At 44.2% G+C, this 27,064-nt stretch overlaps 1 protein-coding gene across 1 annotated transcript in view; it reads right to left on the bottom strand.

Annotated features, from left to right (window-relative positions):
- The window catches only part of LOC144599419 (uncharacterized), a 182,352-nt gene extending 155,687 nt beyond the window's left edge, over window positions 1-26,665 (bottom strand). The window contains exon 1 of the mRNA XM_078410279.1: window positions 26,560-26,665. Coding sequence (XP_078266405.1) covers window positions 26,560-26,566 — 7 coding nt within the window. The 5' untranslated portion in view covers window positions 26,567-26,665. The remainder of the gene's footprint in view (window positions 1-26,559) is intronic.
- Between the last annotated feature and the right edge of the window lie 399 nt (window positions 26,666-27,064).

Below are 27,064 nucleotides of genomic sequence, written 5' to 3'. Positions count from 1 at the left end.
CCTTCGAGCCAGCACTGCCATTCAATATGATCATGGTTGATCATCCAAAATCAGCATCCTGTTCCTGCTTTCTCCCCATATCCCTTGAGGCCACTAGCCCTAGGAGCTAAATCTAATTCTCTTGAAAACATTGCTAGGTCCATTTTTTTGTCCCACTTAACTTGGTTAGTTTTGGGGAGCAGTTGTAGAAGCCCCACTGATTTCCACAGATTCACCACCATCTGGTGAAAGAAAGTCCTCCTCATCTCCAGAGAGAGGAGAATGCCATACGCTTTGAAGAAGCTTGAAGAAGACACTTTGGGTAGCTTACAACGCAGCGTTATGAACATTGAATTCTCCCATCTTAGATAACCATTACCAAACTACCCTCCCTCTCCCCTTCCTGCCCCCCCCCCCCCCCCCCCACCCCCCACCCCTCCCCTCTCCTGTGCCCCACCCACTTATTTCTCCCCTCTCCCTCCCTCTCTTCCTACATTTCTTTCTTTGGCTCCACAATTCACAACCCCTCAATCCTGTCACATGCCTTCTGCTTTTACCTCTGGCCTTTGTTTCAACCATCTGCCAACCAAAGCCCTCCTCACATGTGTCCACCTACGACATGCCACACTTTGTCCTGCATCTCCTCTCTTCCAGCTTTCTTCCCCCTACTTCCGACTATCAGTCTGAAGATGGGTCCTGACCCGAAATGTCCCCTATCCATGTTGTCCAGAGATGCTGCCCGACCCGTTGAGTTACTCCACCCACTCCTTGCCCTTTTGTGTAAACAAGCATCCGCAAGTTTTTGTTTCAACACTTCGAAGAAGTTTGACCATCTAAGATAAAAGAGCACAAAATGCTGTTTCCATCATCAATCAAACCACTGCATCTGCCACTGAAGCACTGCAGATGATGCATCATCCACAAAATAGCTAGCAGGATCTTGCCAAGGCAAGATGAAAACCACATCATCTGGGAAGTAGCCTCCAAGCTACAAAACCGCCCTAATTCTGAAGTCTGAAGAAGGGTCTCCACCTGAAACGTCACCCATTCCTTTTCTCCAGAGTTGCTGCCTGTCCTGTTGGATTACTTCAGCATTTTGTGTCTATCCCCCTGAATTGGAAATACATTCCCCTGCGTTCTGATTAACAATTGCCCCAAGGCAGATCTCTCACTATATTGTAGCAGGGAATGAAGATAGCTTATAAGTTATAGGAGCAGAATTAGACCATTCGGATCATCAAGTCCACTCTGCCATTCAATCATGGCCGATCTATCTTTCCCTCTCAACCCCATTCTCCTGCCATCTCCCCTGACACCCAGCTTCTCAGGAATGATTACCACGTGTTAGCCTATCATAGCAGCCCACCATCCATGCTTCAGATGAGTGCTCCTCCTAACAACATTCACCCCATGCACTGGGGCGCTGCCACCTTTGCTACCCTTCCTGGCTTGCATACAGTCACCATTTAAAGGCCGGTCCCAGTTACACGATTTTTAAGGCGACTGCCGGCGACTGTCAAATTCGTAGCAGATCGCCAAAATTTTATTTTACCGTACGACAATGACCACGACAATACCAAGTCAGGTCGATACAAGTTACTTTTTTTGTGAAACTAGCACCTGGCTAAGAAATTACACCGTCTTTGGAAACATCGCAAAATTCCCACGCTTACCTGACCGTCAAACCATTGCCTCCAATCTACCTGTCAAATGTCCTGACGATAAATAAATTGGTTAACCAAAACTATCTTCTGGTATCTTCAAATGCCTTTTCTTAATTTAATATTACGTGCTTCTAAATGCATCTAAGACAAGGGTTTTTCAGTGAATAAATAAATAAATGAATGAAAAGAGTTCTCATAGTGCAGTGCCTGTGTCAGCGTTTTATTTCATTGGTCAAAATGAATGAGACTAGAATCTTTGAATGAGATGTCATGATAAAGTACTTAGAAACATAATATATTCAGACTAATTTTTTTTTTAAATCACCAAAATCAACTTTATTACAACAAACTATATTCCTATGAAAGATGGATAACTACATGCCAAAATCTTTTTTTTTAAATGGACACTTCATACAATTACAAAATATGCCTAAAGATTTCACTGGCCGGACCTTGCTGTCGGTTTGTTCAGGTGTCCCCCCACCTTTGACAGCATCGTGGTCTCCGCCCCCATTCCACAGCCGGCTGTTGCAGCTGCACTTCTGTCAGCTGTCAAAACGGGGTTTGACAGTTCCTGTCGCACCTTGTCTTCTCCTGATCCCGGTACCTGTCTCCGGTTGACATTGGTAGCCGTCAATGAAATTCATCCGTCCTCAGTTCTGGCGACAACCTAGCAAACCCGCCCGGGGACAGCATGCGACAGCGCCTGCAATAAGCAACGATACCTGGCGACAAGCCAGCTGTCGCCGAGAAATTTCTAGCAGGTAAATTTTTCCGCGACACGCTGATTCATTGAAGACTCCTCACGATCACGCCCGCGACACCCCGGCGAACGTTCGGCGACAGCCTAAACGCTGGCAGTCGCCTTAAAATCACCTAACTGGGACAGGCCCTTTAGTCTCCCTATTCCTCCACTCTGCAGAAGCAGAGTGCCACTCTCTGTGGTAGCGATTGCAAGTGTCCAATTGATTTATAAGATGCCTCCTTGTATTTCATCCTAGTCAGCATCCAAACATTGAACAGCTGTGAGATTTATGGTAAGTGAAATAAACACAAGTGCATGGTTATTGAAAGGCCAGGAGCTTTACAGGGGTTAGATCCTGTTGAGATTGTGGGATAAAAGGAAGTGAGATATCATGAAGTGGATTAGAAATAATGTTCATGCAATGGCTATCTCTGACTGTCATAATAATGAAGATAGACACAAAAAGCTGGAGTAACTCAGCGGGACAGGCAGCAACCCTCTGGAGAGAAGGAACGGGTGACGGCGTTTCGGGTCGAGACTGCAGGGAACAAAACCATTGAGTTTGTGCCTTGGAAGTGGTTTAGTTTAGTTTCATTTTAGTTTAGTTTAGGAGATTGTCATGTGCATCGAGGTACAGCAAAAAGCTTTTGTTGCGTGCTATCCTGTCAGCAGAACGACAATGCATGATTACAATCGAGCCATTACAGTGTACAGACACATGATAAGGGAATAACTTTTAGTGCAAGGTTAAGCCAGCAAAGTCCGATTAAGGATAATCCGAGGGTCACCAATGAAGTAGATAGTAGTTCAGCACTGCTCTCTGGTTGTGGTAGGATGATACAGTTACCTGATAACAGCCCTGAATCTGGAGGTGTGTGTTTTTACACTTCTATACCTTTTGCCCGATGGGAGAGGGATGGGAGATGGGAGAGGTTGCCACTACTCTATGGTTGGTGGTGGCTGTCTTGGGCACCATTTTCCTACGAGAAAGGAAAGATCCTGCCGGTAGAGTGGAAATTACAGCAAAGTGTGTTGAAGCCTAAAGGTAGCAAACAGCAGGTAGAATGGCTGTGCTTGGTGATAACTGTATAACCAGTGTGTGAGGTTGGTGATACAGTGGTTGAATGATGACACTTGGTGATATGTTCATTGCCATTGAACATCGGTCTGAGGTCATCCATTTTTTTCAGCATTCCATCCAGCTTCTTGGGGCCTTGATGTTGCCATTGACTTCAAGAAGTTGTGAACACCACCACCGGCCCTGACCTCCCCACCATCGAAGGGATTTACCAGAATCGCTGCCTCAAAAAGGCAGCCAGCATCATCAGAGATCCACACCACCCTGGCCACACACTCATTTCACCCATGCCATTGGGAAGAAGGTACAGGAGCCTGAAAACTACAACATCCAGGTTCAGGGACAGCTTCTTCCCTACAGCCATTGTTATTAAATACTACAACCTCAAATAAGCTCTGAACGACATGGACTATTATTGTTATTATTACACTATTATGTTTATTTTGTGTGTACGTTTGTGTGAATGTGTGTATATATATATTACATATATTATATATATATGTGTGTATATATATGTGTGTGTGTGTATTTGTATATACATACACTGAACTTTTTTCTCTCTCGTTTATTATATTGTTTACAGGGCACTATTATCTTTACATATTCTGTCGTGCTGCTGTAAGTAAGAATTTCATTGTTCTATCTGGGACTATCTTGACTTCATCGGTCAAATCCTCCCAGCGCCTTTTAGAGATCGGGTCAATGCTGGAAAAATTGATGTGTGTGTCTTAGACTTGAATCTTGGAGATATGATCAGTCAATTTGCAGAGGCCGTGAAAATTGGCTAGCGAGACAGGTTGGCTAAGGCCATGGCAGGATGTGGATGAGATAGAGAACTAGGTGGGGAATTGGCAGATGGAATTTAATCTCTGCATGAGGTGATGAACTGAAATGGCAAATACACAATAAATACAGTACCATAAGTAATATTATTGAATAGAGAGGACTTGGAATACAAGTCCATACATCTCTGTAAGTACCAATACACACGGATAGAGAGATAAAGGTGGACCATGGCATTCTTGGCTTCATAGGGTGGGGGCATAAAATAAAAGAGTGCCCAAATCCCCACACAGATTGCGATCGCTTGAGTAACCCTTCCAAAGTTATGTCATGACATCCAGCAATTCTCAGAAAAAGTGTTGACCTTCCTTTAAAAACACATGCTGACACTCAGTCCCTATTTATTGCTCCCTGCAACGTACACTGCTGGGCAAAACACCATGACAGGCATTAGCTAACTGCTACAATCAATGCAGTGAGAACTGAACTGGTTCCAAACAGGCAGAATCCCTCATATTTTAACTCCAGCACATAATTCAGTGCTATCAATATTCTCGGCTAAACTTTTGAGTGTGTTAATCTGCAGATTTGGGTACAAGTTCTTTAAAAATGTCAAATTGATTGACTGCAATAAGATGAGTAAAATAGAGCCAATGATTTAAATAAAATGAGGGCACAGAATTATAGGAAATATTGTTGTCGCATCTTAGGAAACCATAATTTGTTCTCCAACTTCTGATTCACCAGCTGCCCTTAATACTGCTGGCATATCCCAAATCATTGTGGAAGCCGAAGACGTATAATTATAAACGTCTTCTTAAGCACTCTGAGTGATTGGTTTGAAAGAATCCCAGCAATTATCATTTTTACTTTAAAAAGACATCTGCCTGTGTTCAAATTCATGTCATCTACATTTGTTCCAAGCATTCAACTGAAAACATGCCTCCAGCAAAGTTCTCTGCTTTTTTTGAAATTCTCCATTTTCTCAGTAAAAGGATATGGATTTCATATTATGGACTGGATGACAATATGATCATTTTGATGGAGTACCATGTATTTGTTTGTTTCATAGGCATTATAGACAGTCAGGGCCACAAACACATTTCTGTATTCAAACTTTGACCGCAAGTGACTTCAAAAATATACAACACCTGATGCACCACCTGTTGCTACACCTCCTCCCTCGACTCCGTGCAAGGACCCCGACAATCATTTCAGGTGAGGCGGAGGTTCACTTGCACCTCCTCCAACCTCATCTACTGTATCCACTGTTCCAGGTGTGGGCTTCCATATATTGGCGAGACCAAGCGCAGGCTCGGCCATCGTTTTGCTGAACACATCCGCTCAGTCCGCCTGAACGTACATGATCTCCCGGTAGCTAAACACTTTAATTCCCCCTCCCATTCCCACACTGACCTCTCTGTCCTGGGCCTCCTCCACTGTCAGAGTGAAGCCCAATGCAAATTGGAGGAACAGCACCTCATATTTTGCTTGGGCAGCTTACAACCCAGCAGTATGAATATTGACTTCACTAACTTCAAGTCATCCCTGCTTTCCCTCTCTCTCCATTCCTCCCCATCTTAGTTCTCCAACCAGGCTGATTGTCCTCCTGATTATATTTTATCTTTGTTTGCTTCTTTGTCACCTTCTCCTAGCTAACAATGATCTATTCTACATTTCCCTTGAACCTCGTCCCCTTTGATGTCTCGTTTTCACACCTTACCCTTCCACATCTCTGTCTCGCTCTCCTCTGACTCTCTGTCTGCAGAAGGGTCTCGACCCGAAACGTCACCCATTCCTTCTATCCAGAGATGCTGCCTGTCCCGCTGAGTTACTCCAGCATTTTGTGTCTATCTTCAGTGTAAACCCTCATCAGCAGTTCTTTCCCACACATTAAGAAATATACAGGTGTTCAGTTGGTTTGGATCTTCCCTCCACAAAAAAACCTGGCATGGATTAATGAATAAAAATTGCTCCTGATACTTCACTAACTCCAATTGTCTGTTCGAGTGTGTTTCAACACAAAACCAGTGACAGAGAAGTGGTTGGAGTTATATCTTCCAGAAGCTAAGGTGAACTCATTCCTAGATATGCTGAGATATACAGAACGTGTAACAATCAACTTTGCATATTTATTGGCAGTTTGTGTGCAGATGATTGCTATTTCATGGTAGCATCAGCTTTACCCAATACAGTCTACACCCTAGAGTATAAGCTAGGATACTGTCCGATTCACCTCTACCCCATGGCAGACATTGCCTTCATCTATGGAACTGGTGCGCTACATTGCTGAGAACTATATTCTGCACACTATATTTTTCCCATTGCTCTACCGATTCTACATGTGTGTGACCTGATTGTATTTATGCATAGGATTATCTGATCTGATTGGATAGCATGCAAAACAAAGCGTTTCACTGTACCTCAGTGCACGTGACAATAAACCTAAACCTATCTATTAATTCTTCTCGAAAAAGGGCATTATGTTTAAGACATGACATGATATATCACTATCCATGACATGCTGCCCTTACTCACACACACACACACATGTGCGCGCACATGCAAGCACACACGCACGCACACGCGCACACGCATGCACGCACACACGCACACACGAACACACACACACACACACACAAGCACCGCACACACACACACGCACGCGCACGCATATAAATGGACAAGTGCACACGCACGCACATACGCATACCCCTCTGGGTGAATCTTGCTATACTTTAGGAACCTCTAATTCCTACATCAGCCCTCTGGTGTGGGAATGGCAAAAAGCTTCCTTCAGTGCAATAACAGATAACAAGCTGAATAAAGACCCAAAATGTGTAGGAAGGAATGTGACCACTATTGCTGGCCGTGATTTGCCCTGGGCTTTTTCTACCTCCAGTTCCCCTCCCCTCTACTTTCAGTCTGAAGAACGGTTCTGACCAGAAACATCACCCATCCTGTTTCGCCAGAGTTGCTGCCTGACCCGCTGAGTTACTCCAGTTGATCGGGGATTTGAGATGGCATTTTTCCTACTAGAAGCCAGGTTCATCAAAGCGCATATGCTCAGCAGAGCTGCCACATGTTTTTGTAATATATTGGATGACTATCTTTATTCCTAAAATATCACAGATTTCCTTTTTAAATGAAAGCAATCAAAATTGTCATTCACCTTGATCTTGAACGTTAATGTTCCTTTTTATTGCAATTTGCTGCCCTGCTATTTTTAATGCTCATTTCAGCGTGTGTGTGCAGACGAACTGAGCATTTTCCTTTCATTGAGAACTGCTTGAGTAAATCGGTTGAGTAAGCCTGCCATTTCAATAATGGTCACCATAAGAAAGCTCAGCTGGGTGCAAACCAATTGTCATTCTTTTGAAGGAGAACAGGGGAGTTCTCCACAGTGTGCTCCCTCACAAATATTCTTCCCTCAATATCTCCGAAACCAGCTCTGCTGTCCGTCCGATGGTCCTCATGGGGCTGTTGGCAGAGGTTTGCTGTGCACACGTCTGCACTCCCTGGTTGCAAATCGCACCTCCTGAAGGAAGTCGTGAGCAAACCTCTACACATTCACGTTCTTTCTTTCATCAAGCCGTCTCAGTGAGGTTCATGTTCTCCAACTCTGAGGTTTTATGCATGAAGTGACAAAAACAAATACAGTATGTAGTAGACTCCTGGTAAAATATGAAGAGGAACATTCACAGGGCTCTCTTGGCAGTGGCAGAGTGGAGCAATAAGGTTGCATTTTACACAGCCATCACTGAACCACTCACATCCATCACAAAGTGCCTGCAACAGAGCCCAGGCAAATCAGCGATTCTGTTCATCATTGTCATGTGTATTTTATGGCAGGAGAAGGAATTTACTTATAAAAATATCTCTGCATATTTGACTGTTATTTTGCTCTCTTTCCATATATTTCCTTTTGGTTCTGTATTCAATTCAATTACAGCAACTATTGTAAAGTCTAATGCATTAAGTTTGCTTTCTGGGGACTTTTAGAAGCAACTCAAAGAGTGGTGAGGAAACCAGTATGCATGGTGTAACTTTTCCCCTGATGTGTTTGTCTAATAAAATTATGTCTGGTAGAACATAAAGCTAATTGTTATTCATAGTTTGCTATACTTTAATCCAAACAATAAAAACATAACACCATATATTGTTAATGGAATAAATACCATTGCAGACATTATTGTTTTTTTTTGTTCATTATAGAGCAAATGCTTTTTGGTAAAAGCCAAAAGTATATTACTCAAGACAACCAATTTGGAAAATTGAAAAAAAGAGGCAGCACCATAAATCTGAGCAACTCATAAATAGAACATAGAACATGGAAGAGTACAGCACAGAAAGGGCCCTCTGGCCCACAATGTTTGTGCCAAACATGATGCCATGATAAAGTGATCTCATCTGCCTGTACATGTCCCATGTCCCTTTATTCTCTGCACTTCCATATGCCTATCTGAAAGCCTCTTAAACACCACATCATACCTGACTCCACTTCCACCCCCGGCAATGTGCTCCAGGCCACCACGACACTCTTTGTAAACAACTTACCCTGCACATTTCCAATAAACATTCTCCCCCTCACCTGACATCTATGCCCTCTTGTGTTGGATATTTCTAACCTTGGGAAAAGGTTCTGGCTGTTTACAATAGACAATAGACAATAGACAATAGGTGCAGGAGGAGGCCATTCGGCCCTTCGAGCCAGCACTGCCATTCAATGTGATCATGGCTGATCATTCTCAATCAGTACCCCGTTCCTGCCTTCTCCCCATACCCCCTGACTCCGCTATCCTTAAGAGCTCTATCTAGCTCTCTCTTGAATGCATTCAGAGAATTGGCCTCCACTGCCTTCTGAGGCAGAGAATTCCACAGATTCACAGCTCTCTGACTGAAAAAGTTTTTCCTCATCTCCGTTCTAAATGGCCTACCCCTTATTCTTAAACTGTGGCCCCTTGTTCTGGACTCCCCCAACATTGGGAACATGTTTCCTGCCTCTAACGTGTCCAACCCTTTAATAATCTTCTACATTTCGATAAGATCTCCTCTCATCCTTCTACCCTATCTACGCCTTTCATAGTTTTATCAAGACTCCCCTCAACCTCCAACGTCCCAGAGAAAACAATCCAGGTCTATCCAACCTCTCCTTATAGTTGAAACAAACTAGTCCAGGCAGCAGAGCATAGACACAAAATGATGGAGTAACTCAACGGGACTGGCAGCATCTCTGGAGAGTAAGGGATGGGTGACGTTTCGGGACCCATTACTTCTATCCATGGATGTTGCCTCTCCTGCTGAGTTACTCCAGCATTTTGTGTCTATAATTGGTTTAAACCAGCATATGCAATTCCTTCCTAAACATAATCCAGGCAACATTCGGGTAAACCTCCTCTCCACGCTCTCCAAAGCTTCCCCGTCTTTCATGTGGGGCACCCAGAACTGCACGCAATACTCCAAATGCGGCCTAAACTGAGTCCTGTAGAGCTGCATCATAACTCCCTGATTCTTGTACCGTCAATGAAGGCAAGCACACCATATGTCTTCATTACCACTCATGCTGCCGCCTTCAATGAGCGAGGAACTTGGACTCCAAGATCCCACTGCACGTCAATGCTGTGAAGGGTCTTGTCATTAACTTCCCCTTAACATTCAAACTCCCAAAGTGCAGCACCTCACACTTTCTCAGGCTAAATTCCATCTGCCATTTCTCTGCCCATTTCTGCAGCTGATCTATATCCCGCTGTATCTAGTGACAACCTTCCTCACTGTCTGCCACTCCTCCAATTTTGGTGTCATCAGCAAACGTAATCACCAACCCACCTACATTTACGTCCAGGTCGTTTATATGTATCGCAAGCAGCAGAGGTCCCTGCACTGATTCCCCCAGAGCTTCGGCGACCCGAAGGAAGTGCCGTCTCCAGGGGCTACAACGTGAGCTGCACTAACCGCCGTGCCACCAGAACATGTGGTGGGTGAAGAAGGGTTCGCTGGCGGATCTTGAGCGTTGTGAGTGGAGTCGGAAGCTGGAGCTGTAAACGGCCGTGGAGACGGTATGAGCCGGGGATGGGTCTGCAAGTCATTCCATTCACATTCAGTTTACATTTTATATCTGTTTTATTTAAGTTTCTGGCACTCCATGGTGCTCTAGAGACACCATTGTGTGTCATTCGCAGGACAGGGGGGTTTTGTCCTTTCATTATCACGTGGCCTCAGTTGGTCCAGAAAGGCGTTGGAACCGAGGCTGGTGCAAAATCGCTGTTCAACCTGTCTAACCAATGGTATATCTATGTAACAATACTTTATCAGGCCACCATAGGACCTTTAATAAGATATTGAGATCTAGTCAGTCATTTTTGAATGATCTCATTGCACCAACTTGCCTGTTTTGCTAAGAGAATCACAGCATTATCCAAGTGGCCAACAAACAACTTTCAGTACTTCAGTGAGCTAATTATGTACAGTAATTAGACATAGCAGAACTGCATTACAAGAAGACGAAGTGTCCTGATTCAATGTGCTGCCCATGCTCGTTAGCATTCTGCCACACCCAACATTTCCCAGTTCCATTCTACATTTAGCAAACCGATTAGCACAACCACAATTAAACAATTCGTACCCCGAGGTCAAGGTTCAATTTCGGACTTGGCGGCAGACAAGAAATAAACCTTTGGACCAACTCATCCATGCCAAACAAAATGCCCATCCCATCAAGAAGCCTTATTTCCAAAAAAATAGACAAAGTGCAGGAGTAACTCCACAGGTCAGGCAGCAACTCTGGGGACATGGAGAAGTGACCTTTCGGGGCAGAGCACTTGTTTAGACTCTCCGGATCAGAATGTAGTTGTAGAGCTGGAGAGCATCAAGAATTGCAGAGGGGGAGCAGTGAGAGAGGGTCTCACAGAACTCCCATCGCAGAGAGGAGGAGAACTTCTTCAAAGTAGGCAGATTTTGCAGTGGAGCAGAAGAATGTAGAAACAAGGATCTACCAAAGATGCTGGTTTACAAAAATAAAAGACACAGAGTGCTGGAGTAACTCAGCAGGTCAGGCAGCATCTCTAGAAAACATGGATGGGTAATATTTTGGTTGTGATCCTTCTTCAGATTCAGAGAGAATAAAGATGGCTGCACCCACACCCGGTTAAGTCCAATACACATATCATCTCGAAGGTAGACACAAAATGCTGGAGTAACTCAGTGGGTCAGGCAGCATCTCTGGAGAGAAGGAATGGGTGACATTTGGTGTCAAGACCCTTCTTCAGACCCTTCTTCAGATGTCTCGACACGAAACGTCACCCATTTCTTCTCTCCAGAGTTGCTGCCTGACCCGCTGAGTTACTCCAGTATTTTGTGACTACCTTCGATTTGAACCAGCATCTGCAGTTCTTTCCTACACATATCATCCCTCTCTGTATTGTTATGAAAAAAACATTATTATGTCAACGAAGACAGGATTGACTCAATCCAGACAGATGTGAAGGCAGATACAATAGTGGTGCTTTTGCAGCTTTTAGATAGGCAAATGGATGTGCGGGTAACAGAGGGATATGGATCATGTACAGGCAAATGAGATCAGTTGGACACATCATGATCGGCACAGGCATTGTGGGCCGAAGGACTCGTTACTGGGCTGTGCTGTGCTGTTCTGCGTTCTATATTTAGACCCTGCAAAGTTTCCAAACATTGTTTTGGACTGAATGAGCAACCACCAATGTTGTTACTGCAATTAAACTTCAGTAGTTGAAGAAAGAATAAGAAAACAAGTACATTCCAACAATTGGGCAGGTACCACCATTTGAAAGATTAAGAGAAGGCTTTGATTTGATCTGGAACATTTTGAACGGTGGACTGTGACAAATGATATTGCCGAGCAGAGAAAAAAAGCAAATACATTCCTCACCAGAGAACGTTTGTTTCTCAAAAGTCTGCTTGCATCAGTCAGTTTCGGCTAGAGCAAATCAACGTGAGAAAAGGTCTTCATTTTACGCAGCAGAGAGAGAGAGTGTTCCTGCACTGCAGGAACTGTTGGATTGATGTGCTTTGGATAGATTTAATGGCTGTACTGGTACACAGTGTAATGCCAAGGATACTTAGACAGGAACGAAAGTGCTAATGAAATTGCTAAAAGGATAATTCTGGCATGATGCATATGCCGATGCATTACTGACAGTCCTGTTGTGCGGGGAGCCTGGTGTGAAGACTTGCCTTCCCGCGGCTGCTTGCTGCTGTGCTGGGAATTGAGAGCGAAGCCAGTAATGAGTCACCTACGGCTTGTTGTGGAGAGGCTGCCTTTGAGCACTGGCGTTAGGTGCCTGGCAGTGAGGCCACACAGCGCCGTGACGTGGGCCACTGCTGGGACTGGCAGCACTTGCTCCTTGTGTTGATCCCACGTTCAGGGAACATGCTGAAGAAGTATCTCGACCTGGAACGCCACCCATTCCTTCCCTCCAGAGATGATGTCTGTCCCGCTGAGTTACTCCAGCACTTTGTGTCTATCTTCGGTGTAAATCAGCATCTGCGCTTCCTTCCTGCACACGCAGTCTCTGAGCTTGACTGCACAAATGCAGTCCCGAGCCCTGTACCTCAGCTCTGCTCACCCCAGCCCGCACAACACCACCCTCCACATTGCTGTGTGGTACCAGCGGAGAGCCGCAGGGGAAGCACAGCGCCCTGATAATCACCCCTCCCCAGGACAACAGTAGGCATGGTAACCGCACACAGGGAGAAGGGGGATTATCAGCCAAAGGTCCATGTGGAAGGAGGAGCCACTTCCCTGCTCCATAGCCTCTTCCTCAGTCCAACATGGTGAAGGAAGCAGTGGCCGTTGAACTGAACGTCAGGAGAGGTCTGGCATGGCATTAAACGTAGAGAGGAATGACTGGGTAGTTGCTATTGTCGTCGAAACAAAGCAAGGCAGGGAGTGTCTTTGGAGGCCAAAGAGTTATGGAGCCATAGAGCTGTACATCAAGGAAACAGGCCATTCAGCCCACTTTGTCCATGCCGACCAAGTTGGCCTTCTGGGCTAGACCCATATTTGGCCCAAATCCGTCTAAACCTTTCCTATCCACATACCTGTCCAAGTGCCATTTAAAAGTTATAATTGTATTCACTTCTATAACTTCCCCTGCCAGCTCATGCCAGATACAGACTACCTTCTGAGTGAAAATTTTGCCCCTGAGGTCCCTTGTAAATCTCTCCCCTCTCATCGTAAATATATGCCCACTATTTTTAGAATCCTACACACTGCGAAAAAGACTGTAAATCCTCACTATCCAAGCCCTTGATCATCTTGGATACCTTAATAAGAACATTCCTCAGCCTCTTATGCTCCAGAAAACAGTCCCAGCCTTCCCAGCCTCTCCCTATAACTCAAGCCCGCAAGCCTAGGTAACAACCTAGTGAATCTCTTCTGCACCCTTTCAATAGACAATAGACAATAGACAATAGGTGCAGGAGTAGGCCATTCAGCCCTTCGAGCCAGCACCGCCATTCAATGCGATCATGGCTGATCACTCTCAATCAGTACCCCGTTCCTGCCTTCTCCCCATACCCCCTCACTCCGCTATTCTTAAGAGCTCTATCCAGCTCTCTCTTGAAAGCACCCAACGAACTGGCCTCCACTGCCTTCTGAGGCAGAGAATTCCACACCTTCACCACTCTCTGACTGAAAAAGTTCTTCCTCATCTCCGTTCTAAATGGCCTACCCCTTATTCTTAAACTGTGGCCCCTTGTTCTGGACTCCCCCAACATTGGGAACATGTTTCCTGCCTCTAATGTGTCCAATCCCCTAATTATCTTATATGTTTCAATAAGATCCCCCCTCATCCTTCTAAATTCCAGTGTATACAAGCCCAATCGCTCCAGCCTTTCAACATACGACAGTCCCGCCATTCCGGGAATTAACCTAGTGAACCTACGCTGCACGCCCTCAATAGCAAGAATATCCTTCCAACTTAATGACATCCTTCAAATATCTGGCTGACCAGACCTGCATACCGTACTCCCCAAGCGTGGTCTCACCAACCACTTGTGCAGCTGCAGATCATGGTAACGCTGCATAAACGCTGAAACGTTATCATTTTGTAGTGCAGAGGATTGACTTGCTATGTTAGCAGGTGAAAGGTTTTTCATTAAACTGGATTTTATCCCCCAATTACCAGGAGCAGCAGTCAGATCCAGAGTAAGGCATTTACTTCACAATTTACACCACGAAAGACTGGACAGATACAATCACCCAGCATGTGGGATTCTAGCAATTTCCCTCCATACCATCACGAGGTTTTGCAGGGGTCAAACAATGTAATCGGCTTTATGGAGGAAACCCTGGTGTCAGATCTTACAGCAACAGAGCATCAGCCAACCGTGAAGAGGGTGATGTCCCGATTGCAGTGATACAATAGACAATAGTGCAGGAGGAGGCCATTCGGCCCTTCGAGCCAGCACCACCATTCAATGTGATCATGGCTGATCATTCTCAATCAGTACCCCGTTCCTGCCTTCTCCCCATACCCCCTGAGTCCGCTATCCTTAAGAGCTCTATCTAGCTCTCTCTTGAATGCATTCAGAGAATTGGCCTCCACTGCCTTCTGAGGCAGAGAATTCCACAGATTCACAACTCTCTGACTGAAAAAGTTTTTCCTCATCTTAGTTCTAAATGGCCTACCCCTTATTCTTAAACTGTGGCCCCTTGTTCTGGACTCCCCCAACAAGGCACTGATAAGACATATAAAATACACTGATACAAAATCAGAGTGAAGCTAACATTCTGAGTGAAGATAACAGAGTGAAGCCAATTCTTGTGAAGATCAGTGGAATATTCAGGTTATTGAACTGTGATGTACATGCCTTCCACCAGACTCAGACCACAATGGATGCTGTCGTTAATTCACCAGCACTGACCATATGCAGGGTTGAGATGAGAGTGTGTTGGATTACTATTCTGATCTTTAGGAAGATGACAAGCAATGCATCCATTATCTTCATCACCATCTCTTCCAAACTTTGGCCAGCCGGTTAGCAGGGATCCTGGGGATTCATTGCTTTCCAGCCCTATTGATTTTTCCAATACTAATATGTTTTATCAGTGTCTTGTTGCTTTTTTTTAGTATGGCTATATGGTAATTCGAGTTTCACTGTACCTTAATTGGTACACGTGACAATAAACAGCCCTTTGAACCTGAGTTTCCCACTCAGCTATAAGCAACCCACTCCTTCTATCTCTGCAGTTTCCTGCTTTCACATCCAAGTTGGGATAGATTGAACTTCATCACTTTTAACCTTTATATAAAATTCTAGCATTTTATGAACACTGTTCCCAACAAAACTCTGAACAACTAGGTTACAGTGCGGCACGGTGGCGCAGCGGTAGAGTTGCTGCCTTACAGTGCTTGCAGCGCCGGAGACCCGGGTTCCATCCCGACCACGGGTGCCGTCTGTACGGAGTTTGTACATTCTCCCCGTGACCGCGTGGGTTTTCTCCGAGATTTTCGGTTTCCTCCCACATTCCAAAGACGTAGAGGTTTGTTGGTAGATTGGCTTGGTATAAGTGTAAATTGCCCCTAGTGTGTATAGAATAGTGTTAATGTGCGAGGATTGCTGGTCGGTGCGGACTCGGTGGGCCGAAGGGCCTGTTTCCGCGCTGTATCTCGAAACTAAACTAAACAAATCCTTTCTCAATGTACAATACTACATCAAAAATAACTTAGTCCCTTGTTAGTTCCCCAACATTCTGATCAAAAAGCCATTTCTGATATATTCTGTGATTTCAATCTCCACAGTATTATTGTTCATTGGGTTTGCCCAAACGAGTTGCAGTTTGCAATAATACTGTGGAGAATTCTGGCAATTGGCAAATTTACCTGGATCCAGGTTGTTTCTGAGGTAGGAGTTGATTCGCACCATAATCAATATCTCTATGTGTTTCATTACGATGGATCGAAGTGTTACTGGACAGTAATTATTGAGGCAGGAAACCAAGCTCATCTCGAATACCGGTACAACGGCTACCCTTTTGAAGCTGGTGAGAACTCTTTAAAAGCTCCCCACTTTTTGATCTTTACTTCACAAGATGCAAAAGCGATACTTTACAAGTAGCTTCACATGTTGAGCCTTTACATCTTTATGCAAACAAGAATCATTGATTGAAACACTCTTCAAACATTGAGCCTGCATATCTCAATTACATACTTGTAAAGAATCAGTGCGATGTAAGTGTGTAAATATTTACATTGCTGCCTTCACAAATGTGTTACAGTAAACCCCTGGAAAGTGCTTGCTGGCTAGGCTGCCCTGAGTTTAGGTCTCCAGATGAGGTCTCATCCTGTCCATTGCGAGAAGATGTGGCAGGAAGTGACCCCAGGAGGAAATGTGTTGGATCCTGATGCCATGTCATGAACGAAAGAGAATCCAAGAGCCATGTCAAAACAAGAGGCTTGTTCCAAAATATGAGGGACAAGCACCTCATTTATGTGTTGAGAAGCGTTTTCTATGTTTGTTTCAACTTCCAGTAGATTGTTATCATTACAGAATGTGAGGTTTATGTCAGAAAGTCATAAGTACACAAGTTATAGGAGTAGAATTAGACCATTCGGTCCATCGAGTCCACTCTGCCATTCAATCATGGCTGATCTCTGCCTCCTAATCCCATTTTCCTGCCTTCTCCCCATAACTTTTGACACCCGTTCTAATGAAGAATTTGTCCATCTCTGCCTCAAAAATATCCGTAGCCCTCTGTGGCAATGTTCCACAGATTAACTACCCTCTGATTAAAGACGTTCCTCCTCAACTCCTTTCTAAAAGAGTGCCCTTTAATTCTGAGGCTGTGACCTCTGGTCCTGGACTCTCCCACCAGTGGAAATATCCTTTCCACATCCACTCTATCTATGCCTTTCATTATTCTGTAAGTTTCCATGAGGTCCCCCCCTCAACCTTCTAAACTCCAGCAAGTAGAGGCAAACACTCATCATATGCTAACCCACTCATCCCCTGAATCACAGAATCATAGAGACATGGAGCACAGAAAAAGGACCTGCCAGGTCCATGCTGACCACTGTACTTATCCATACTAATCCCACTGTGATGAATATGCTGAAACTTGGACTGGTTTTCTTCTACTTATCATTTAAATTTTATAATAACATTAAACAATAATAGTTTGCATTGTGATATTTCACATTATATGGCTTTACAATGTTTTATCCAAGCACAGAATCAAAGACGAGTCAAGATCAAGGGCAATTTTCACCTTCACTAACTGAACAGTTATTTGACAGAGTGATGCGGAATGAGAAACAGGTGGATTCCACAACAGGTGGCTGAGCTCTTACATCTCGTGGTGGTGATAATTAAACTTACCCCCATCTCCATCTAAAATTAGCCCTCCATCTCAGCAGATGAAACAGCTTTAATAGCACACAGTCCAGTCCCACCATTTCACATGAACACCATTAAGACGTCCCAGAAGCAAACGTACACCCGATCTGGAGATCTGAAGAAACTGCGCTCATCTTCTTATGGTGGTGCCTGTCTTCTTATTGATCTAAGCGCCATTCGGTGGGAGCTTCTGGTTGTGGGAGTGGAGAGAGCGGGCAGCATGAGGGTGGCATGACTACTGGGCCCATCTCTGGCGCACAGTATTAAGGGCCAGGAGATCTGCGGCTCCCCAGTCTGTGAATTCCCACTTGTTTCATCCCCCCAAACCTGTGTTTTATTCACTACCGACGTTAGGTTAAACTTTACCCCCCTCATTCGGTTATAATGGACAATCGGCAATGATGCACTCCATCCTCCCTCCCCCATCCTCCCTCCCCCATCGCCCCCCCCCCCCCCCCCCCCCCCCCCCGGTCTGTTATTGTGAGGGTTTACTGCATTGATGTTCCTTTCAATTGAAAATAACTTGAAAATTGTGTCAACAAGCAATCTGCTGGAGGAACACAACAAGTCGAGCAGCATCTGTGAGGGGAGGAAATTGTGGAGATTTCAGGTCGATACCCTGCATCAGGACCAAACCCAGCATTAAACCTCCTCCAGCAGATTATTTTATTGTTTCAATTACCAGCAATTCATAAGTTCATAAATGATAGGAGTAGAAAAGCTTTTCCACTGTACCTCGGTACACGTGACAATAAACTGAACTGGGTCTCGACCCGAAACGTCACCCATTCCTTCTCTCCTGAGATGCTGCCTGACCTGCTGAGTTACTCCAGCATTTTGTGAATAAATACCATCGATTTGTACCAGCATCTGCTGTTATTTTCTTATACTAACTGAACTGAACTAATTAGGCCATTGGGCCAATCAAGTCTACTCTGCCATTCAATCATGGCTGATCTAACTCTCACTACTAACCCCATTCTCCTGCCTTTTCCATATAGTCCCTGACACCAGAACTAATGTTTCTATGTGTCTATATTTCTAATCAAGAATCTATCTATCCCTGCCTTAAAAATTGCAGTCTCTTCTGTCTCCACTACATCACCTTTGCAGCCAATTTCCACTCTCTTCCCATATTCTATGACCCACTTTTGATTCTTGCTTTCTCTTTCTTGACAACATTATCTCCATTTCAAGTACTAGTCAATATCCATCATAAGGCCACCATCTTCCACTGCTACCTCGAACATATCTTCCCCAGTTCTGGGACTTCTATCTCTATTGTATCTGATAATGAGACCTTCCGCACTTACATTTTTTAAAAAATCCTTGACTGTATCTTCCCTTCTTCCAAAGCTGATAGGATTGGAACTGTGTCTCATCTATTTCCTGTATATCTTCACCCAGCCTTCTCCTCCCAACCAGATCAAGCTGTGGGCTTCCCTTGTCCTCATCTTATTTCAGATCAACCTCTGCATTCAACTGATCACAATCAGTCATTTCTACCAACAATAATGGGTTCCACCATCATCTTAAATGAGTAGCTGGTGGAATGATCTCACCAATTCCAGCTCTCTGCCCCCTAATGCCTCCAACCTTTGCTGAACGTGCAGCCCTCCACTCACTCTGCAGCAACCCCGACTTTGTTATCAAACCTGCTGACAAGGGAGGTGCCGTGGTAGAATGGCGTGCTGACCTCTAGTGGACTGAGGCCAGACGGCAACTCTCAGACACCTCCTCCTACTTATCATTGGACCATGACCCCACTGACGAGCACCAGACCTTAATCATCAACACTATCACTGATCTCACCAATCCCGGCGCTCTGCCCTCTAATGATTGGCTGGTTCTGCGGTCGAGGAACCAGCCAATCTCCATCTACTAACACTCTCCTCCGCCTAGCAGAGCTGGTTCTTACCCTTAACAACTTCTCCTTTGACCTCCAACTTGCTCCAAACCAGAGGCGTAGCTATGGGCACTCGAATGGGCCCTAGCTATGCCTGCCTCTTTGTCGGGTACGTCGAACAATCCCCGTTCCAGACATACACCGGCCCCATCCACGAACTCTACGTCTGCTACATTGACGACTGCATTGGTGCTACCTCTTGTACCCATGCAGAACTCACTGACTTCATAAATTTCACCACTAATATCCATCCTGCTCTTAAATATACTTGGACCATCTCTGACATCTCCCTACCGTTTCTAGATCTCACCATCTCTATCACAGGAGACAGACTAGTGACCGACATCTACTACAAACCCATTGACTCCCACAGCTATCTTGACTACACTTCTTCCCACCCTGTTTCCTGCAAAAAGTCTATCCCCTACTCCCAACTCTTCCTTCTACGCCGCATCTGCGTCCGGGATGAGGTGTTTCACACTAGGGCATCAGAGATGTCCTCATTCTTTAGTAAACGGGGGTTCCCCTCTTCCATTATAGATGAGGCTCTCACTAGGGTCTCCTCCATATCTCGCAACTCCGCTCTTGCTCCCCCTCCCCCCCATTCGCAACAAGGATAGAGTCCCCCTTGTCCTCACCTTCCATCCCATCAGCCGTCATATACAATAAATTATCCTCCAACATTTCCGTCACCTCCAATGGGATCCAACTACTGGCCACATCTTCCCATCTCCTCCCCTTTCTGCTTTCCGCAGAGACCATTCCCTCCGTAACTCTCTGGTCCATTCGTCCCTTCCTACCCAAATCAGCCCCTTCCCTGGTACTTTCCCCTGCAACTGCAGGAGATGCAACACCTGTCCCTTTACCTCCCCCCTCGATTCCATCCAAGGACCCAAACAGTCTTTCCAGGTGAGGCAGAGGTTCACCTGCACCTCCTCCAACTTCATCTATTGTATCCGCTGTTCCAGGTGTCAACTTCTCTACATCGGCGAGACCAAACGCAGGCTCGGCGATCATTTCGCTCAACACCTTCACTCAGTCCGCCTTAACAAACCTGATCGCCCGGTGGCTCAGCATTTCACCTCCCCCTCCCACTCCCACTTTGACCTTTCTGTCATGGGCCTCCGCCATTGTCATAGTGAGGCCCCGTGCAAATTGGAGGAACAGCACCTCATATTTCGCTTTGGCAGTTTACACCCCAGCAGTATGAACATTGACTTCTCCAACTTTAGATTGTTCCTCTGTCCCTCTCTTTCCCCTCCCCTTACCCAGTTCTCCCACTGTCTTCCTGTCTCCTACTACATCCTATCTTTGTCCCGCCCCGTCCCCTGACATCAGTCTGAAGAAGGGTCTCGACCCGAAATGTCACCCATTCCTTCTCTCCTGAGATGCTGCCTGACCTGCTGAGTTACTGCAGCATTTTGTGTCTACCTTCAGCTGGTGGAATGAGATGTGAATTAAGTGCGTGCAGCGATACTGAATCAGTTGGTTGAAGTGGGAGGAGGATAGAGATTCTGACTTTACTGTTGATTTATAATTGCTTGCAGCCAAATCAATACCTTCAGGTATCTTTTTCCCCGAGATAGCTCTCGTTTCAATCGATACCAATTTAACATTTATAAATAAACAATGCTAAAGTTTTTACAGTATGTGTCAAATTTCCAACTCACCTAACCTTGAAAGGAGAACTGTCAGTGAAGTCTATGAAATACTGGCTGTGAACTGAAGTTATTACTTTAAAGCCCATCAGGCGTTTGAGTCTTGCATCTTGTGACTAACTTCTGTCTGGTTGCAACAATATTTTGCTAAGAATTCTAGAAGCAATCACTGAATGTGGAGAATCTGCCGTGGTGGATGTTTATGTTACCTTTTATGTAGTTGTGTGTCTTGTAGCTTTTTTATTTGTGTGGCTGTTTGGTAATTTGCATATCACTGTACCTTCATTGGTACATGTGACTATAAAAGACCCTAGAAATTGAAACCTTTGAAACTTTTGAATAAAAGATACACGTTTTGCTTGATCTTCGCATTACTAATACGTGTACTGTGCCTTTTACAATGCACTTTGTCCGAGGTTAGGAACCCACAGTGAATACAAACTTTTAAATCAGTAATATCATTCTTAACAATTCATGTGACCTTGAGATATAAAAGTAGCTTAAATCGTACCAAAAACATTCCAAAACGGTTAAAGCCAGAGTTTAGGATTCAGCAAGTATAACTGAGTTTGCAATGTTGCAACAACAGCCTAGCTTATATTGCTTTTATTAACTATTAACATTGTTTAATCATCCCGAAGGAGATGTCTGTTCAGAGTGGCCATTAAACCAAGCCACTGGACTGTGTACAAGGCCAAGTTGACTCAGAAGTTGGCTTCTTCTCCAACCTCTTTCCCATTCAACCCTGACTTGAAAGATATTATTGCAGAGCAATGTACTGCCTGAGGGGCCACCATCTCCAGCACAGTGCACACGATCTCACCACGTTGGTAGTCGAGTCACGTAAACAAATCTGACATTTTCCCGTCTACTATTTTTTCATTCAGTATTTATAGAAAGGTGATTCGAAATTTCATTGGCAGCAAATTATTAGCTACAGCATTGATATGCTTGGGGCTATATTTTGATTTACTTTCACATTATTCTCAAAAAAAACAAACACGAGGAACTTAAAAAAATTATTAAACAATGAGAGAGGAACTAATGAGCCAGCTAATTAGTGTGAACACCAGAAGCTTCATTAAAACACAGCAGGACTGCACAGAGTACAAAGAGGAAGGCGCCACTAAATGTGCAATGTGGCCGATTTTCAAACCAGCCCCAATGCACATTGACATTCATTATTAGCAAACAATTGTTTAGTAAAGGAAAATAGCTCCTGTGTATGCAAAGGAGGCTTAAGTGTGGTCTACAGTGACTGAGAGATACAGCGATATCTAGCAGCTCCACCAATTGAGTTGAAAGCGTACAAGGAAAAGCATAAATTAACATTACAGGATGTCCACGATAGGAATTGTTATAAATATATGCAAATATGTTTATGCAAATATGTTTTTGCAAATGTTAGTGAGAATGCAGTAGGTCAGCTAGAAGATAAAAAATGCATGTTTATCTAATTTACTGTGGTTGCTGTGTAGGCAATGTACCCAATAAAGGTATTCTCAACGCGCAAAGTGCCTGTTAATATTTGCAAGACGTTATTTACCCCATGTTCCCTTTATTACAATAGTTTCTATGTCTCAACGGGATTGCACTGACTGTAAAATGCTATAGCATGACATTAGGGGATTAAATCATTATTTTTTAAAATTATATATCATCTGACACAAGGTTATTGACCTGAAATGTTTACATTGCTTCCTCATCTTACATACCAAATGACCTGTTGAGTGTTTCCAACGTTTTCTGTTTTTACTTCTAAACCATAGAATCCATCATTTTTTTTCCTTTGAAATTCTTTTTTCTTGTTTGCAAGATCATTTTTTAAGGAAAAGAATATCCAGGGAAAGGCCTAAACGCACAGGCAATATCTGTTTTGAGTTTTGTGCCATAATTATGTCCTGGCCCCATAGCAGAAGAGTCCACGTCGCGGGGCTGGAAGCTGGAAGTGTCCTGAGCTAATTCTGCTACCACCATCGTCTACTGTACAAGTGACGGCTCCCACTGATTGTCGTCGGAAGCTTGCGCCCTTTTCCGCGCTGTATCTCTAAATTTAAAAATCTAAATCTAAATGACAGTGATGTAACATTTGGAACATGGATGATGGTCACAAAAGAAGAAGGTTTAGATTTAGATTTTTTAGAGATACAGCACGGAAACAGGCCCTTCGGCTCACCGAGTCCGTGCCGCCCAGCGATCCCCGCATATTGACACTATCCTACACACACACTAGGGACAATTTTTACATTTACCCAGTCAATTAACCTACATACCTGTACGTCTTTGGAGTGTGGGAGGAAACCGAAAATCTCGAAGAAAACCCACGCAGGTCACGGGGAGAACGTACAAACTCAGTACAGACCGCGCCCGTAGTCAGGATCGAACCTGAGTCTCCGGCACTGCATTCACTGTAAGGCAGCAACTCTACCGCTGCGCCACCGTGCCGCCCTGTAAAATACAGGGTTATGCCCTGTAGAATACAGACCCAGGGAACTTTAAGGAGATTGCAGGAATTTATCTTAGAACAGCTAATGTTTTGATGATGACCAGGACGCACACAAGGGCGGATCCATTGGGCTGCGTGTGCGAGTAATCAAGACATCGGGATTTTTAGTGTTTGGGATGCCTATCATCAGCTATACTACCTCCCTGCCGTCCACCACTCAAGGAAAATTAGGTGCGGGAACCTAGGAGGAATAATGTATGATCAAAGAGTTTTCTATTAGATGCAAAAACCAACTGAAAAACGTGGAAACATATTCAATGTCCTTTAGGGCAATATGTAGGGCAATATAAATATCTGTCCTTTTTAAACTCTGTCCATGCTTATCAACTGTTTATGAATGTTATACCATGGTGAAAACATTGTTACATAGAATCATAGAGTCAGAGTCATACAGCATGGAAACAGGTCCTTTGGCCCAACATGCCCACACAGACCAACATGCCCCATCTACACAAGTCCAATCTGCCTATGTTTGACCCATATCCCACTCAACCTTTCCGATCCATGTACCTGTCTAAATGTTCCTTGCGATTAAAATTGCGATAGTACCTCCTTCATATATCTCCTCCGGCAGCTCATTCCATACACCCTACATGCTTTGTGTAAAAAAAGTTGCTCCTCAGGTTTCTATTAAATTTTTCCCCCTTCACCTTAAACCTATGCCCTCTGGCTGTCGATTCCCCTACTCTGGGCAAAAGACTCTGTGCGTTTACCCGATCTATTCATCTCATGATTTTGTACACCTCTGTAAGATCACTCCTAATTCTCCTATGCTCCAAGGAATAAAGCACTAGCCTGCTCACCCTCTCCCTAAAACTCAGGTCCTTGAGTCTGGGCAATAAAGCAGAAGAGCAGAAACTATAGGCCGGTTAGCCTGACCGGTGGTTGGTAAGATTTTAAAGTCAATTATAAAGGATGAGGTTACACAGTACTTAGAAGTCCATGATATAATAGGCCGAACTCAGCATGGTTTTGTGAAGGGGAGATCTTGCCTGATGAATCTGCTGGCGTTCTTTAAGGAAGTTAATAGCAGGACAGACAGAGGGGAGGCTGCAGATGTTGTTTATCTAGATTTTCAGAAGACCTTCGATAAGATGCCGCATGCCAGGCTGCTAGGAAAGATGAGAGCCCATGGTACTAAATGGAAGATACTTGCATGGGTAACGGTTGGCTGGATGGCAAAAGGCAAAGATTTGCAATAAAAGGCGCTTTTTCCAAGTTTGCAGATGATGGCAGGCAGTGTGGAGGAAGTAAGAACTCAGCGGAAGGATTCGGACAGTTTAGGAGAGTGGGCAGAGTAGTAGCAGATGAAATTCAGCAAATAGCAAATTGCAGAGTCATGTATTTTGGTAATAAGAATAAAGGCATAGGTTTGGAGAGAGAATCCAGAAATCAGAGGCGCAATGGGACTTGGGAGTGCTGGTGCAGGTCTCCAAAAAGTTAATTTGCAAGTTGAATTTGTAGTAAGGAAGGAAAATTAATGGCTAACATTTATATTAAGAGGACTGGAATACAAAAACAGAGATGTAATGCTGAGATGTAAGGCGTTGGTCAGGCTGCATTTGGAGTAATGTGAGCACATTTGGGCCCCATGTCTGAGGAAGGATGTGCTGGCTCTGGAGAGGGTCCAGACGAGGTTTACAACAATGATTCCAGGAATGAGTGGGTTAGTATATGATGAGCGTTTGACAGCACTGGGCCTCAACTTGCTGGAGTTTAGAAGGTTGAGGGGGGGCCTCATTGATACTTACAGAATAATGAAAGGCAAAGAAAGCATGGACGTGGAAAGGATGTTTCCACTGCTGGGAGAGTCTAGGACCAGAGGTCACAGCCTCAGAATTAAGGGCGCTCTTTTAGAAAGGAGGTGAGGAGGAACTTCTTTAATCAGAAGATAGTTAATCTGCGGAGCTCATTGTCACAGAGTGCTGTGCAGGACATCAGTGGATATTTTTAAGGCAGAGATAGACAAAGTCTTGATTAGAACGGGTGTCAAGGATTAACGGGAAAAGGCAGGAAAATGGGATCAGGAGGCAGAGATCAGCCACGATTGAATGGCAGAGTAGGCTCGATGGGCCGAACGGCCTAATTCTACTGCTATAACTTGTGAATTTGTGAACATCCTCATGAATCTTCTCTTCTCTGTACCCTTTCCAGCTTGACAATATCTTTCCTGTCACATGGTGACCCAAACGGAGCACAATACTCTAAATCTGGTCTCACCAATGTCTTATATGACTGCAACATGACCTCTGGGGTGGGAACTGCTTTACATCCTCGTCGTCCACCCTGGGTAGTTCTACGGAACTGGCAACATTTGCAGCAAAGCGTCAACTACGGTACTCTGAAGCACCAATTGCCACTTTTGTTCATTGTAGTTGACATACGAAAGAAGAAGAACATGACCTCCCAATATCTATTCTCGGAAATCTGACTAATGAAGGCCAATGTGCTGAAATACTTTATGATCACCCCATCTACCAGTGACGCCACTTTCAAGACGATCATCCTGTGTTTCTCTAACATTTAAATTTAACATGTTCATAGTTCTAAAACCATGCAATTTAAATCACAATCTGCACAATCATGTGGGTTAACTGAATTACAGTAAAGGGTGTAAATCTGTACACAAAACCTGGATGGGAAACATCAGAAATGGCAAAACAGTTCTGGCTGAGTAATTGTAGATAAAATAAATGAACCATTTTTATACACCAGGCTACTGCTGGCAATTTATTGCAGGCCCAAATCTATTTGATATGAGCTGCTTAATATTTACATTAAAATGGCAGACCAAAATTATTAAGCAAACTTGTGAAAGATTTAATTACAAATATTGGAAAATATCAGTACTATATTTTTATATTACCTGCCATGAAATAAAGAAGTGAGCTCTATAACTCGATCATTCGTAAATCACCAGCATTGCTTCTGTGATTCCTTATACCACCGAAACCTATGTTCAGCTGCTCGGCTTATCCCTACCTCTGAGCAAAAACCTGCAAAACAATGAATGTTATTTATAGGTGCAGCATGACAGCACAAACAGTGAGTCATAAGAACAGAATTATTTATAGTTTTCAAATCAGTTTGATTCCTGATTCCATTGCTCAGACTGACAGAATCATGAATGAAGACGAGAATTGATCTCATTCAGGAGATGAGAATTCCTGAATTATTTTTTAGTAAAACAACAGAAGGTGAAAGTATGTACTTTGAAGAAGGCAACATGCTTTTAGTATCAACAGCTTCATGAGTTATATTCAGGGACAGTTTCCTCTCAGCTGTTATCACGCAACTGAATCACCTTATCACAACCAGAGAGCAGTGCTGAACTACTATCTACCTCTTTGGTGACCCTCGGACTATCCTTG

Source organism: Rhinoraja longicauda, chromosome 13 (genome assembly GCF_053455715.1).
Source record: "Rhinoraja longicauda isolate Sanriku21f chromosome 13, sRhiLon1.1, whole genome shotgun sequence".
In the NCBI taxonomy this organism is placed as follows: Eukaryota; Metazoa; Chordata; class Chondrichthyes; order Rajiformes; family Arhynchobatidae; genus Rhinoraja; species Rhinoraja longicauda.
Note: the sequence above shows the minus strand (reverse complement) of the source record. Positions and strands in the feature narration are given on the sequence as shown.